Source organism: Saccopteryx bilineata, chromosome 3 (genome assembly GCF_036850765.1).
Source record: "Saccopteryx bilineata isolate mSacBil1 chromosome 3, mSacBil1_pri_phased_curated, whole genome shotgun sequence".
In the NCBI taxonomy this organism is placed as follows: domain Eukaryota; kingdom Metazoa; phylum Chordata; class Mammalia; order Chiroptera; family Emballonuridae; genus Saccopteryx; species Saccopteryx bilineata.
In genome coordinates this window covers 278,685,090-278,699,541 of record NC_089492.1, presented here as the reverse complement: position 1 = coordinate 278,699,541, position 14,452 = coordinate 278,685,090, and the positions used below count along the sequence as shown (strand labels likewise).

Here is a 14,452-nt window from a genome sequence, read left to right as displayed (position 1 = left end):
TAGCTGCTGAGTAAATGCTGTCATTAAATTTTAAGAGGGAAAAAATAGTTTCACACAACACAAAAGACCAGAATCATAACTCACTTAATGCCCTAATAATACTACTCTTGTGAATCTATATAAGCTTCAGGAAAGGAAGCAGAAACTTAAATGTTATGCTTTGTAAAAAAGGACAGGTTCTAAGAGAAGCACGGTCTGAGGCCTAAACTGAGAAACTTAAAGCCTTTATACATCACACTCTCAGAATTACTCTTACATTTCACCATCTGCTCTAACTAGAAAAGGCAGTATCAAGAATGTATCAGGGTCAAAAGTCAGAATTTCTAGGCAACATACACCAATTTGTCAAATATATCCAGCCAAGAACTCAGTATTGATGGTATGATCTCAGACTAATTGGTAAACATTAAAAAAACTAACATAAGATAAACTCAGAGGCAACAGTCACAGTATAACCAAGAAAACTAAAGAGGACCATGAGACTGAGTCAGTACCAACAGGAAACAGTTGTTAAACCAGAGAGTACTACTATAAAGCAATTATTCATAATGCAAATTTTGATGATAGCCCAGACAAAGCAATTCTGTTAAGAAAATGCAGTAAACTAAGTAACTTATGATTTTTATAATTCAGGTCATAGTCTAGAGTTAATTCATTAGGGTTAAGCTCCTTTTCCAGGTTGACGATTTATCCACTGTGCCACCATAGGTCAGGCTTAAGCTCCTTTTCAATGCTTGGACAAAGTCCAAATACACCATTATATCACATGACATTTAACTTACTCCATGCCTTTATTCATGCAGATCTGTCAAGGACAAAGGTTAGTGGGTATAATGAAAGTTTATTATGTCAAAATCAAGTAAAAGCCATAGTATGCATAATTTGGAGATATAATTTTAAGCATGTTTAGATAAAGTCAGAAAATGTCCATTTTCAAAAAAGTCTACAAACACCAATGAATATGCCTTGGAATTTGAATCTAAAAAGTAATTTATGCCACACCTGCCTCAAGACACAATATGAGAATTTCAAAGGAATAGCACAGAGATAGTTACCTTTGAATATTTTATGTCCTTTTGTTGTGTGTAAAAAATTTAATACAAATTGTCAAATTTATACTATGCTTCAAAAGTTGCACCATATATAATGAATGACTTATTTATGAAACACAAACAAAATCTAGAATTCAGTACAAAGAGGTACGAAGTATAGACAAAGAAATATAGCCTAGTCTCCTTGACTGAAGGACAGACAATCCTGATCAAGGCTAGAAGAGATATAATGTGAAGGTCTTGAGAGAAATGGCGCCGTGAGGAGGGCTCCCAGTACTTCTCTCCAAAATTTCAACAAATTCAACAACTAGAGACAAAAACAATCCCAGGAGCATCTGAAATACACATACACCAAACAAAGTTTTATTAACAAAACCACCCTCAGATGCCATTAAGGAAAAGGAAATAGAATATCATGGATACAAAAGACAGAGATGTAGCACAGAGAGATGAGAAAAAATCTATAGAACAAATTTTTAATAGATTGGAAACCTTGGAGTTAAATGATAGAGAATTTAAAATAGAAATCCTAAAAATACTCAGAGATATACAAGAAAGCACAAAAGGCAATTTAGGGAGCTCAAAAAACAACGAACAGAAAGATTACCAAGGAAATTGATACTATAAAAACGAATCAAACAGAGATGCAAAACTCAACTCATGAACTGAAAAACAAGGTACCAAGCTTAGCTAATAGAACAAGCCGGATAGAAGAGCGAATTAGTGACATAGAAGACAGGCAACTAGAGGCACAACAGAGAGAAGAGGAGAGAGACTCACGAATTTAAAAAAAATGAGAAAGCCCTACAGGAATTATCTGACTCCATCAAAAAGAACAACATAAGAATAATAGGTATATCAGAAGAAGAAGAGAGAGAAAATGGAATGGAGAACATATTCAAACAAATAATAGATGAGAACTTCCTAAGCCTATGGAAAGAACTAAAGCCTCAAATTCAAGAAGCAAACAGAACACCGAGTTATCTTAACCCCAACAAACCTACTCCAAGGCACATCATAATGAAATTGGCACAAACCAATGATAAAGAAAAAATTTTCAAGGCAGCCAGGGAAAAGAAGAATACAACATATAAAGGAAGGCCTATTAGATTATCATCAGATTTCTCAGCAGAAACTCAACAAGCTAGAAGAGAGTGGAACCCAATATTTAAAGTTCTGAAAGAGAGGAACTTCTAGCCAAGAATAATATATTCATCAAAGTTATCCTTCAAATATGAAGGAGAAATAAAAACTTTCACAGATACAGAAAAGATGAGGGAATTTATCACCAGAAAACCCCCACTTCAGGAAATACTAAAGGGGGTTTTCCAACCAGATACAAAGAACAAAACAAAACAAAACAAAACCACAAGTTTTGTTTCCACCAAGAACACAATAAAATCAAATTTAAACCGTGACAACAAAAACAAAAAAGGGGAGAGGACAAAGATTAACATAACAGTAGCTAAGGAGGATGGAGTGCAGAAGCACTCATGAGATAGTGTACTACAATAAACATGATAGGTACCCTTTCCATTACTTAATGGTAATCAATCCTGAAGAAACCACCATAGAAGCACATGACTTGAAAAAAGAAGTAACAGAAGAAAGAAGTATGGATTACAACCGAACAAAAACAAATGATAGAAAAACAAAATAGAAGAATCAAACAAGATACAAAACTAACAGAAAGCAATATATAAAATGGCAATAAGAAACCCTCAAGTGTCAATAATTACACTAAATGTAAATGGATTAAACTCACCAATAAAAAGACACAGAGTAGCAAAATGGATTAAAAAAGAAAATCCAAGTGTATGTTGCCTACAAGAAACACATCTAAGCTACAAGGATAAAAACAAATTCAAAGTGAAAGGCTAGAAAAAAATACTCCAAGCAAATAACATCCAAAAAAGCAAGTGTAGCAATACTCATATCTAACAATGCTGACTACAAGACAGCAAAGGTAATCAGAGACAAAAACGGTCATTTCATAATGATTAAGGGGACATTGAATCAAGAAGACATAACACTTCTTAATATATGTATATATGCACCAAACCAAGGAGCACCAAAATATATAAGACAGCTACTGACTGATCTAAAAACGAATACTGACAAAAATACAATCATACATGGAAACCTCAATACACTGCTGATGGCTCTAGATCAGGGGTCCCCAAACTGTTTACACAGGGGGCCAATTCACTGTCCCTCAGACCATTGGAGGGTCGCCACAAACAGTGCTCCTCTCACTGACCACCAATGAAAGAGGTGCCTCTTCTAGAAGGAAGTGCGGTGGGGCCCGGATAAATGGCATCAGGGGGCTGCATGCGGCCCACAGGCCGTAGTTTGGGGACACCTGCTCTGGATCGTTCATCCAAACAGAAAATCAATAAAGAAATACTGATTTCTTAAACGAAACACTAGAACAATTGGGTATGATAGATATCTACATTTCATCCCAAAGTGCCAGAGTATACATTTTTCTCTAGTGTACATGAAACATTCTCAAAAATTGACCATATATGTTGGGCCACAAAATTAACATCCACAAATTCAGAAAAATTGAAATTATACCAAGCATATTTTCTGATCATAAAGCCTTTAAATTAGAATTTAACTGCAAAAAAGAGGTAAACAAACCCACAAAAATGTGGAAACTAAACAAAATACTTTTAAAAAATGAGTGGGTCAAAGATGAAATAAGCACAGAGATCAAAAGACATACAGACAAACAAAAATAACAATACAACATATCAGAATCTCTGGGATGCAGCAAAAGAGAGAAGTTCATATCACTACAGGCCTATATGAACAAACAAGAGAGAAGTAAACCACTTAACTTCACATCTTAAGGAACTAGAAAAAGAAGAACAAAGACAACCCAAAACCAGCAGAAGAAAGAAAAATAAAAATCAGAGCAGAAATAAATGAAATAGAGAACAGAAAAACTACAGAAAAAAATTAATAAAACAAGCTGGTTCTTTGAAAAGATCAACAAAATTAACAAACCAATGGCAAGACTCACCAAGAAAAAAAGAGAAAGGACTCATATAAACAAAATCCAAAATGAAAGAGAAATCACCACAGATATCATAGATATACAAAGAATTATTATAGAATACTATGAAAAACTATATGCCACCAAATTAAAAAATCTAGAAGAAATGGATAAATTCCTAGAACAATACAATCTTCCTAGACTAAGCCATGAAGAAGCAGAAAACCTAAACAGACCCATAAACAGGGAGGAAATAGAAAAAACTATCAAAAACTTCCCCCAAAATAAAAAGTCCAGGGCCAGAGGGCTATACTAGTGAATTGTATCAAACATTCAAAGAAGACTTGGTTCCTATTCTACACAGTCTTCCAAAAAAATTGAAGAAGAAACAATACTTCCAAACATATTTTATGAGGTCAACATAACCCTTATACTGAAACCTGGCAAGGACAACACACAAAAAAGAAACTACAGACCAATATCTCTAATGAATACAGATGCTAAAATACTAAACAAAATACTGGCAAATCGAATACAACAACACATTACAAAAATAATACATCATGATCAAGTGGGATTCATCCCAGAATCACAGGATGGTTCAACATACGTAAAACGGTTAACATAATACACCATATCAACAAAACAAATAACAAAAACCACATGATCTAATCAATAGATGAAGAAAAGGCATTTGATAAAATACAACACAACTTTATGTTTAAGACACTCAACAAAATGGATATAGAAGGAAAATATCTCAACATAATAAAGGCCATATATGATAAACCATCAGCAACATCATATTAAATGGCATAAAACTGAGGACTTTTCCCCTTAAATCAGGAACAAGACAGGGATGTCCACTCTCTCTACTCTTATTTAACGTGGTGCTGGTAGTTCTAGCCAGAGCAATCAGACAAGAAAAAGAAATAAAAGGCGTTCATATTGGAAAAATAGTAGTAAAGGTTTCACTTTTTGTAGATGGTATGATCCTATACATCGAAAACCCCAAAGACTCCACAAAAAGATTACTAGAAACAATAACCCAATACAGTAAGGTCGCAGGAAAAAAAATTAATATACAAAAGTCCATTGTCTTCCTATATGCCAACAATGAAACATCAGAAAACGAACTCAAAAAAATAATCCCCTTCATGGTTGCAACAACAACAACAAAAATACCTAGGAATAAACATAACAAAGAATGTAAAGGACCTATATAATGAAAACTACAAAGCATTTTTAAGGGAAATCAAAAAAGATACAATGAAATGGAAAAATATTCCTTGTTCTTGGATAGGAAGAATAAATATAGTCAAAATGACCATATTACCCAAAGCTATATACAAATTCAATGCAATTCCCATCAAAATTCCAATGGCATTTTTTAAAGAAATGGAACAAAAAATCATCAGATCTATATGGAACTATAAAAAAACCTGAGTAGCCAAAGCAATCTTAAGGAAAAAGAACGAAGCTGGGGGCATTACAATACCTGACTTCGAATTATATTATAGAGCCACGACAATCAAAACAGCATGGTATTGGCAGAAAAACAGATATTCAGACCAATGGAACAGAATAGAAAGCCCAGAAATAAAACCATATATATATGGTCAAATAATTTTTGATAAAGGGGCCAACAACACACAATGGATAAAAGAAAGCCTCTTCAACAAACAGTGCTGGGAAAACTGGAAAGCCACATGCAAAAGAATGAAACTCGACTACAGTTTGTCCCCTTGTACTAAAATTAATTCAAAATGGACCAAAGACCTAAATAAGACCTGAAACAATAAAGTACATAGAAGAAAACATAGGTACTATACTCATGGACCTTGGTTATAAAGAGTACTGTATGAATTTGACTCCAAAGGCAAGGGAAGTGAAAGCAAAGATAAATGAATGGGACTACATCAGACTAAGAAGCTTTTGCACAGCAAGAGAAACTGACAACAAAAAAACAGATAGCCCACTAAATGGGAGATGATATTTTCAAACAACAGCTCAGATAAGGGCCTAATATCCAAAATATACAAAGAACTCAAAACTCAACAACAAACAAACAAACAATCCAATTAAAAAAATGGGAAGAGGACATGAACAGACTCTTCTCCCAGGAAGAAATACAAACGGCCAACAGATATATAAAAAGATGCTCATCTTCATTAGCTATTAGAGAAATGCAAATCAAAATTATAATGAGATACCACCTCACATCTGTTAGATTAGCTAGCTATTAACAACAAGACAGGTAATAACAAGTGTTGGAGAGGCTATGGAGAAAAAGGAACCCTCATCCACTGTTGGTGGGAATGTAAACTAGTACAACCATTATGGAAGAGTGTATGGTGGTACCTCATAAAACTAAAAATAGAACTACCATATGACCCAGCAATCCCTCTACTGGGTATATACCCCCAAAACTCAAAAACACTGGTTCGTAAAGACACATGCAGCCCCATGTTCACTGCAGCATTGTTCACAGTGGCCAAGACATGGAAACAACCAAAAAGCCCTTCAATAATGACTGGATAAAGAAGCTTTGGTACATACATACTATGGAATACTACTCAGCCATAAGAAATGATAACATTGGATCATTTACAACAACATGGATGGATCTTGATAACATTATATTGAGTGAAATAAGTAAATCAGAAAAAATTAAGAACTATATGATTCCATACATAGGTGGGACATAAAAATGAAACTCAGAGACATGAACAAGAGAGTATGGTGGTTATGGGGGAGGGCACAAAGAAAACCAGATAGAAGGTGACGGAAGACAATTAGACTTTGGGTGATAGGTATGCAACATAATTAAATGTCAAAATAACCTGGAGATGTTTTCTCTGAACATATGTACCCTGATTTATTAATGTCACCCCATCAAAATTAATAAAAAACCACAAAAAACAAACTTTCCATTATAAAAATAAATAAATAAATAGGACACCCCCCCCAAATAAATTTTAAAAAAAGATATAATGTGCTCCGGGTCTACAAATGTCAGACCTAAAATGAAGAGTCAAAATTTGGGACTGATTAACTAGTGAGCCACAGGTTTTTTTAGGTGAACTGGAAGTTTAAATTTTTTACTGACTCTCATATATTTTTTCTTATATATATTAAATAAGAAATTATAGCCACCTCTGTTAAGAATTTAATATACACTACTCCTATCTCATTCAGAGACTATAGCCTCAAATACCTCTGCTTACCCGGATAACCAAAGGAAATAGGACCAATATTCGTCCTAGCAATTAAAAAAAATTTTATTTAGAAAATTAAATTTAATGGGGTGAAATCGATCAACCAAGTATTCCTTTAAGAAGAGAGGGAAGCATGATATGAGCTCAGGATAACATTTTTATAATAACTCAGCTAATCTCAGAGTTAGTTGAGATGGATATAAATGACAAGTTACTAGTCTAGGTCCACAGACCCTTGCTCAGTACATTTCTTTTGGGATACTCTGTGAAGTCTGCCAACAGATTATCAAAATACCACAACCGCCAAGTAATTTGACTTTTGAAAATCTATAGAGATGATACTACCTGGGTGTTTCCAACTGATATGCACTTTGCTGTCCATCAAAAAACTTTTATATTTGAAAACTGTATGTAAGGGCATATGACATTAAAACAACTGCTATGCAGTAAGAAAAATTTTGTAACAAGTCTATTGCAGGGAAAGTTTCTACTAGGAGTTATGAGTGTTTAAGTCATACTATGAAGCATACCTAGCAGATAGTGAGATTTTTGGGTGGGAATTATTTATAAGCCAAATTGGAAGCCAGCAAAAATGACTAGAATTATGGAACCAGAAACTATGAAGAGTAGAGCTACTGCTTTTTTTCCAAAGACCATTACTGATTGTTCCTTTACATGTGAGATATAATGTACTATGAAATTCCCATCTCTATTTACCAATATACCAAAGTAAGCTGGACAAATTAAACAGAGAATATTTGTTACAAGCTATGGGAGATGTGGAAGAATAATTACTTGATTTAAAGCAATAGACCACAATCTCACTTTAAAATTAGCTTGTGGCATATGAGAGAACTATTTAAAAGAAAGTGAATTAAACAATTAAAGGTGACCTTTTTGGAGACACTTACAAATTCTTTTTTTCTTTTAGATTTTATTTATTGATTTTTGGAGAGAGGGGAGAGAGCGAGCAAGAGAGAAAAAGGGGGGAGAAGCAGGAAGCATCTACTTGTAGTAGTTGCTTCCTGTATGTGCCTTGACTGGGCAAGCCCAGAGATTTGAACCAGCGACCTCAGTGTTCCAGGTTGATGCTTTATTCACTGTGTCACCAAAGGTTAGGCACAAATTCTTGATAGTGGCTCATTTCCAGTCATATTACTTTGCATGCATCAAACAACTAGTTTATCTGATATATGTAGGAACACAGATTAGTGGGCAAACATACATTGTGATAGTTACTTTTATAATTCATTTTCTAATTTCAATATATTAAAAGAAATATAGCTTATTTGCAATTCATAGTATTTCCTTTTTGCTATATCTAATTATCAGAAAGCAGCAACCTGGTAATAAAAAGTGACTGTGGCCTGACCTGTGGTGGTGGCGCAGTGGATAAATCGTCAACCTGGAAATGCTGAGGTCGCCGGTTCGAAACCCTGGGCTTGCCTGGTCAAGGCACATATGGGAGATGATGCTTCCAGCTCCTCCCCACCTTCTCTCTCTGTCTCTCTCTCCTCTCTCTCTCCCTCTATCTCTTCCTTTCTCTCTCCTCTCTAAAATGAATAAATAAAATTAAATTAAAAATTAAAAAAAAAATCCTCAAGGGTTGTAACAGTTACAACTCTGTTTTTTTTTTTTAAAAAAGTGACTGTATCACTGAGGAAGAGACATGGCAATTCATACCTCTTTTGAGTGATATACGAACAAATGTGAGCAATACGAGGCCCTGGCTGGTTGGCTCAGTGGTAGAGCATCGGCCTGGCGTGCGGAAGTCCCGGGTTCGATTCCTGGCCAGGGCACACAGGAGAAGCGCCCATCTGTTTCTCCACCCCTCCCCCTCTCCTTCCTCTCTGTCTCTCTCTTCCCCTCCTGCAGCCGACGCTCCATTGGAGCAAGGATGGCCCGGGCGCTGGGGATGGCTCCTTGGCCTCTGCCCCAGGCGCTAGAGTGGCTCTGGTTGTGGCAGAGCGACGCCGCGGAGGGGCAGAGCGTTGTCCCCTGGTGGGCGTGCCGGGTGGATCCCGGTCGGGCGCATGTGAGAGTCTGTCTGACTGTCTCTCCCCGTTTCCAGCTTTAGAAAAAAAATAATAAATAAATAAATAAATAAAAAACAAAACTGAGCAATATGATAACAGATGCTGTTAACCAGAGAGTAATCAAAATGGCATCAACACGATTGCAAATGTTTGGCAAAACAAAGCTGTAAATCAAAACTAGAACAAAAACAACACTGACAGAAATATAAATTCAAACCACCAAAGAGGGAAATAATGCTGAAAAAGAAAGTATAAAATGGTTTCTGGAAAGCTGCTTTCTAAGACTTTCTAATGAGGCAATTCAAACTCTATAAAAATTTTATCTTAGCAGTTAGACAAAATAAAAGTTAAATTTCAAACCCGTGTGAGAACAGAATATTATAAACAGAGGTCTTTAAGATGCTGGTGCTGAAAAAGTAATATGATTTATATTAAGGAGATGTTCTTTAGGTGTTAAAAAGTCTCCAAAACATTATGTGTTTAAATATTTTTAATCAGGCTATAACCAAACAGATAATTAAATACCTACATAGTGACATTTATTTTCAGACAGGGCAGTCTTATTTCCAAGCAGGTTTCAAAAGTTGTCATCAAAGAAATAAAAAGGTGATGGGGAAATAAAAAGTGTCACCTTATATGAAAATATTTTAACAAATACAAAATGGTCTTAACAGGTTGATCTGTAAATGTACATTAAACTCCAAGCTCCCCCAGAACTTTAAGTGCTCACCCATTCCAACTTGGGAAAAAGAGGCATTCACATCATCGGCAACTGCTCCCTAAGCTTTCTGCAAGTCTACCGAGCACGGAGGAGGCCGAGCCTGCCAAACCCTGCAGAGCAGTGTCCCAGCATCTGTCCGCTGGTGATGCGCTTCCACCGCCGAAGAGCCTGCACTCGGGTGGCAAGGCAACCTGCAGCTTCCTAACACTGCACTCTCTCGTATGTGTCCTTGTTCATAGTTTCACTTCACAGGCTATAGTAAGTGATAAAAGCAAAACATACACTATTTTAACACCACAGACTATTTTTAACCTTTTTATAAAAGGATTCAGCACACCCCTGGAGGCAGGCTCTTCAGGGGTGGGCGAGACACTGCCAGTGGAGTGCAAGCTGGGGCTTTGCTCTGCTTCAGAACTGGCAATCCATGCCTGCTCTGCGCTTTGCAGGTCTGTAGAACAGACAAAGAGATGCCCATTAGCGGAAAGTCATCAGAGGTCTCTACCATATCAGGACACCTGAAAACAAAATAGGACACATACTCAAGGATGGCTCTATTTTTTAATCCATTTGCAGGGTATTTCAAATGAAAAAACATATTTCAAAAAAAAATCAAGGCCAAAATAATGTAAACCAGCTTCTTTCAAGTAAAAATGATTCATGTGTATCCTTTATTTACTTTAAGATTAGTTTAGAAAGGACAGTCTTCACCTCTAATCTACTACTCTTCTTCCTGTTTAAAGGAATCAACGAATAAAAGCCACTCTCTTTGCCATCAGATGGTATGAAGTTTATGAGTTTCTAACTGAGCTGTAGGGAACTTGAACTTACAGGCACACCTCTTCCACCTGGGCTTTGCCTTCCAAAATCTGCAAAGGCTGGAGTAAAATCTGGTCCTCGAGGCAAAATCCGAGGATCCAGAGTTCGCATTGGCAATTTGGGTTGGTTGATCTGCATGAAGAAGGAAAGGAGAGCTTAACACAAGTTTCAGAGCATCCAGTACCACAAAGATAAAAACTCAAGACTGAAAAGTTATGTCAGTTGAAACAGTAATCACTGGCATCCCAAACCAGTCAAAATCCAATCTGAACCTGGGTAGCTGGGCTAGCCTTAGAACTCTTAGGCCAACAGTGGTTTTCTGATTCCCTGGGACTGATTAAGGCCTACAAGTCCCAAGGAGAAGCTGGACATAAGCAGTGAACTGGCTGACTAGTCAGGACCAGCAGAATGACATAAGACAAACTATTTTGAGATTTTATAAACTAGGGTAAAAAAAATTTTTTTTTAGCATGCACATATAAAACAAGAGGGGCAGGGAGGAAGGGAGAGAGATGAGAAGCATCAACTTGTATTTGCATCACTTTAGTTGTTCAATGATTGCCTGTCATTCGCACTGTGGGGGACAGGGGGGTTCCAGCCCAGCCAGCAACCTTTGGGCTCAAGCCAGCGACCATTTCGATGATCCCATTCTCAAACTGGGGACATCCTGGCTCAAGCTGACAATCTTAGGGTTTCAAACCTGGGATCTCAGTGTCCCAGGTTGGCACTCTATCCACTGCACCACCACTAGTCAGGTACATTAGGGTCAAATTTTTTTAAAATTATTTTTATTTATTCATTTTTAGAGAAAAGAGACAGAGAGAGATAGAAGGGGAGGAGGACCAGAGAGCATCAACTCCCATATGCACCTTGACCAGGCAAGCCCAGGGTTTCGAACTGGCAATTTCAGTGTTCGAGGTCAACGCTTTACCCATTGCGCCACCACAGGTCAGGCTAGGGTCAAATTTTAATATGTATTTCCAGTGTATCCATCAGGGTATCAGAGCATCTGCCTATGAGAATCCTTCTATTACTCATTTTGGTTTTGATGCTGCTGACTTATGATTAGAAAGCATGTGCTGTGGACAATAAATCTCAAAAGGAGATTATGTCTTGTTTTTTTTTACTTTTTTTTTCTTTTTATTTATTCATTTTAGAGAGGAGAGAGAGAGAGAGAGGAGAGAGAGACAGGGGGGGAGGAGCTGGAAGCATCAACTCCCATATGTGCCTGACCAGGCAAGCCCAGGGTTTCGAACCGGCGACCTCAGCATTTCCAGGTCGACGCTTTATCCACTGCGCCACCACAGGTCACGCCAGATTATGTCTTGTTAATCGAAGTTATCTGGCTTTGTATAGATCAGGGGTCTCAAACTCGCGGCCCGCCGAACAATTTTGTGCGGCCCACAGACTAATCCACAAAGTTCAAAATATTTTGGATAAAATTACGTAAGCCTAGGGGCCTACTTGTATTTTTCATTTCTCTAGCATCCTAGCTAGATATTAGCTTAGTTAACAGCAGTTGTGATGCGAACTACAGTTTCTGGTCGTTTTGTGACACTGAGTAAACTGCATGTACGATTGTGCTTGTTGTACTGATTTTTTTTTTTTTCAACTGCAGTGAGAAAAGTGTTGCGTAACAGTTGCCTTTTGTAGACCTAGTGTGGCCCACTGAACGGCTGTGATCTTGCTCTGTGGCCCACATGCTGAGTTGAGTTTGAGACCCCTGGTATAGATACAGAATGTCTATAGACTCGGCAAAGCTAACTAGTTCAGTGATAAATCAACTATCAATTGGCCAAAGTCAGAACAGATAAGGTAGGAAGACAGGAAAGAATATTTTCTAAGAGAATAATCTAATTCAGTGGCTATAACAATTGCCCTCTGAAGTACTGAAGTAGCCTTAAATTAGCAGGACGATCACTCAACTGTCCTCATGTAGGCAGGTACCTAAGAGAAAAAGACCTGTTACTTTAAGAGAATAAAATAATACAGTTAAGGTCTGGATAAGAAGCTACTGGAAATCTTAATAAGAGGTGAATCCAGTCTTTAAGATATTTACTCTCTACTTTAATTAGATATTAATGAGTAGTTTCTCTTCAAAACAAACATATTTCAAGCTTCATCCCCAGCACTGGTTCATCACTGATTTATATGAATACTTGGGCAGATAAAATTTCATATACCTCCTTTTAATTCAATCAACAGAAAAAATAAACATTGTACTAATATTCTGTATATACCATTAAGATCAGATGTGAAGATAAAGGACGCTATTTATTTCCACAGGCTGTTGAATTATGCTGACTCCTATTTAAATACATATGATCTGCCTGACCAGGCAGTGGCGCATTGGATAGAGCGTTGGACTGGGATGCGGAAGGACCCAGGTTCAAGACCCCGAGGTTGCCAGCTTGAGTGCGGGCTCATCTGGTTTGAGCAAAAAGCTCACCAGCTTGGACCCAAGGTCACTGGTTCAAGCAAGGGGTTACTCAGTCTGCTTAAGGCCCGTGGTCAAGACACATATGAGAAAGCAATCAATGAACAACTAAGGTGTTGCAATACGCAACGAAAAACTAATGATTGATGCTTTTCATCTCTCTGTGTTCCTGTCTGTTTGTCCCTGTCTATCTCTCTGTCTCTGTAAAAAAGAAAGAAATATATAAGATCTGCCAGGCTCTGGCTGGTTTGTTCAGTGGATAGAGCACTGGCCCAGCATGCAGATGTCCTAGGTTTAATCCCCAGTCAGGGCACACATGAGAAGTGACCACCTGCTTCTCTTCCTCTCCCTCTACCCCTTTTCTCTCTCTTCTCCTTTTGTAGCCAGTGGCTCAACTGGTCCAAGCATCAGCCCCAGGTGCGGAGGATAGCTCGGCTGATTTGAGCACTGGACCCAAATGAGGGCTGCTGGGATCCCAGCCAGAATGCATGCAGGAGTCTGTCTCTCTATCTCCCCTTCTCTCATTTAAAAACAAATTACTCCTTGAAAAGTAAATAAATAAAAAATAAATTTGATCTGCTAAGTACCTTCCTAGGTTTCTGACTTGTCCTCAATGCCATTCTAATCCCACATTGAAATTTTAGAACAGTGGGGAAAGAGGTCTGTATCACTTTAGCTATATTAGCCCAACATACAATTTTCACCACACCACTAGGAAACAACCAATAATAATAGAACAATAAGTTTTAAAACTTCACCACTTCAAATATGGGACAAACCCCAATATTATTATACTATAAGAAATCCAAAATTCAACGTTTAAGAAAACTCTAATTCTTAAACATTATATATTTTAATTCAAATACCATTTGGTCTTAGAACTCCTAAAAATTGCTCATTTTCACATATTTGCGCTGATAATAAAAACCAGTTCCCACCAAAAAGAGGTATCATTCATTCTCTGAGTACTCGGCTTACCTTGTCTAGAACCACATCACTGATGGGAGGAAGGCCCTCTGGCTTCTGTATACAGGCTGGCATGAACTGAAAGTCCAACAAAAACTCCCTGTCATATTGCTTCTTGCCTTCAGTATCAGCAGGCTTCCAGGGTTCTAGAAAAAGGGATGTAGGCAGAACCAACTGTCTATAAGGTCATTACATGTATATC

General features: G+C 37.3%; 1 protein-coding gene across 23 annotated transcripts in view; it reads right to left on the bottom strand.

Annotated features, from left to right (window-relative positions):
* The window catches only part of EIF4G3 (eukaryotic translation initiation factor 4 gamma 3), a 345,052-nt gene that overhangs the window by 83,548 nt on the left and 247,052 nt on the right, over window positions 1–14,452 (bottom strand). For all 23 annotated transcript variants that reach the window (XM_066270225.1, XM_066270224.1, XM_066270204.1 and 20 more), the window contains 2 exons: window positions 14,263–14,396; window positions 10,860–10,979 (listed from right to left, as the gene is read on the bottom strand). In XM_066270225.1, the coding sequence (XP_066126322.1) occupies window positions 10,860–10,979; window positions 14,263–14,396 (254 nt within the window). The remainder of the gene's footprint in view (window positions 1–10,859; window positions 10,980–14,262; window positions 14,397–14,452) is intronic.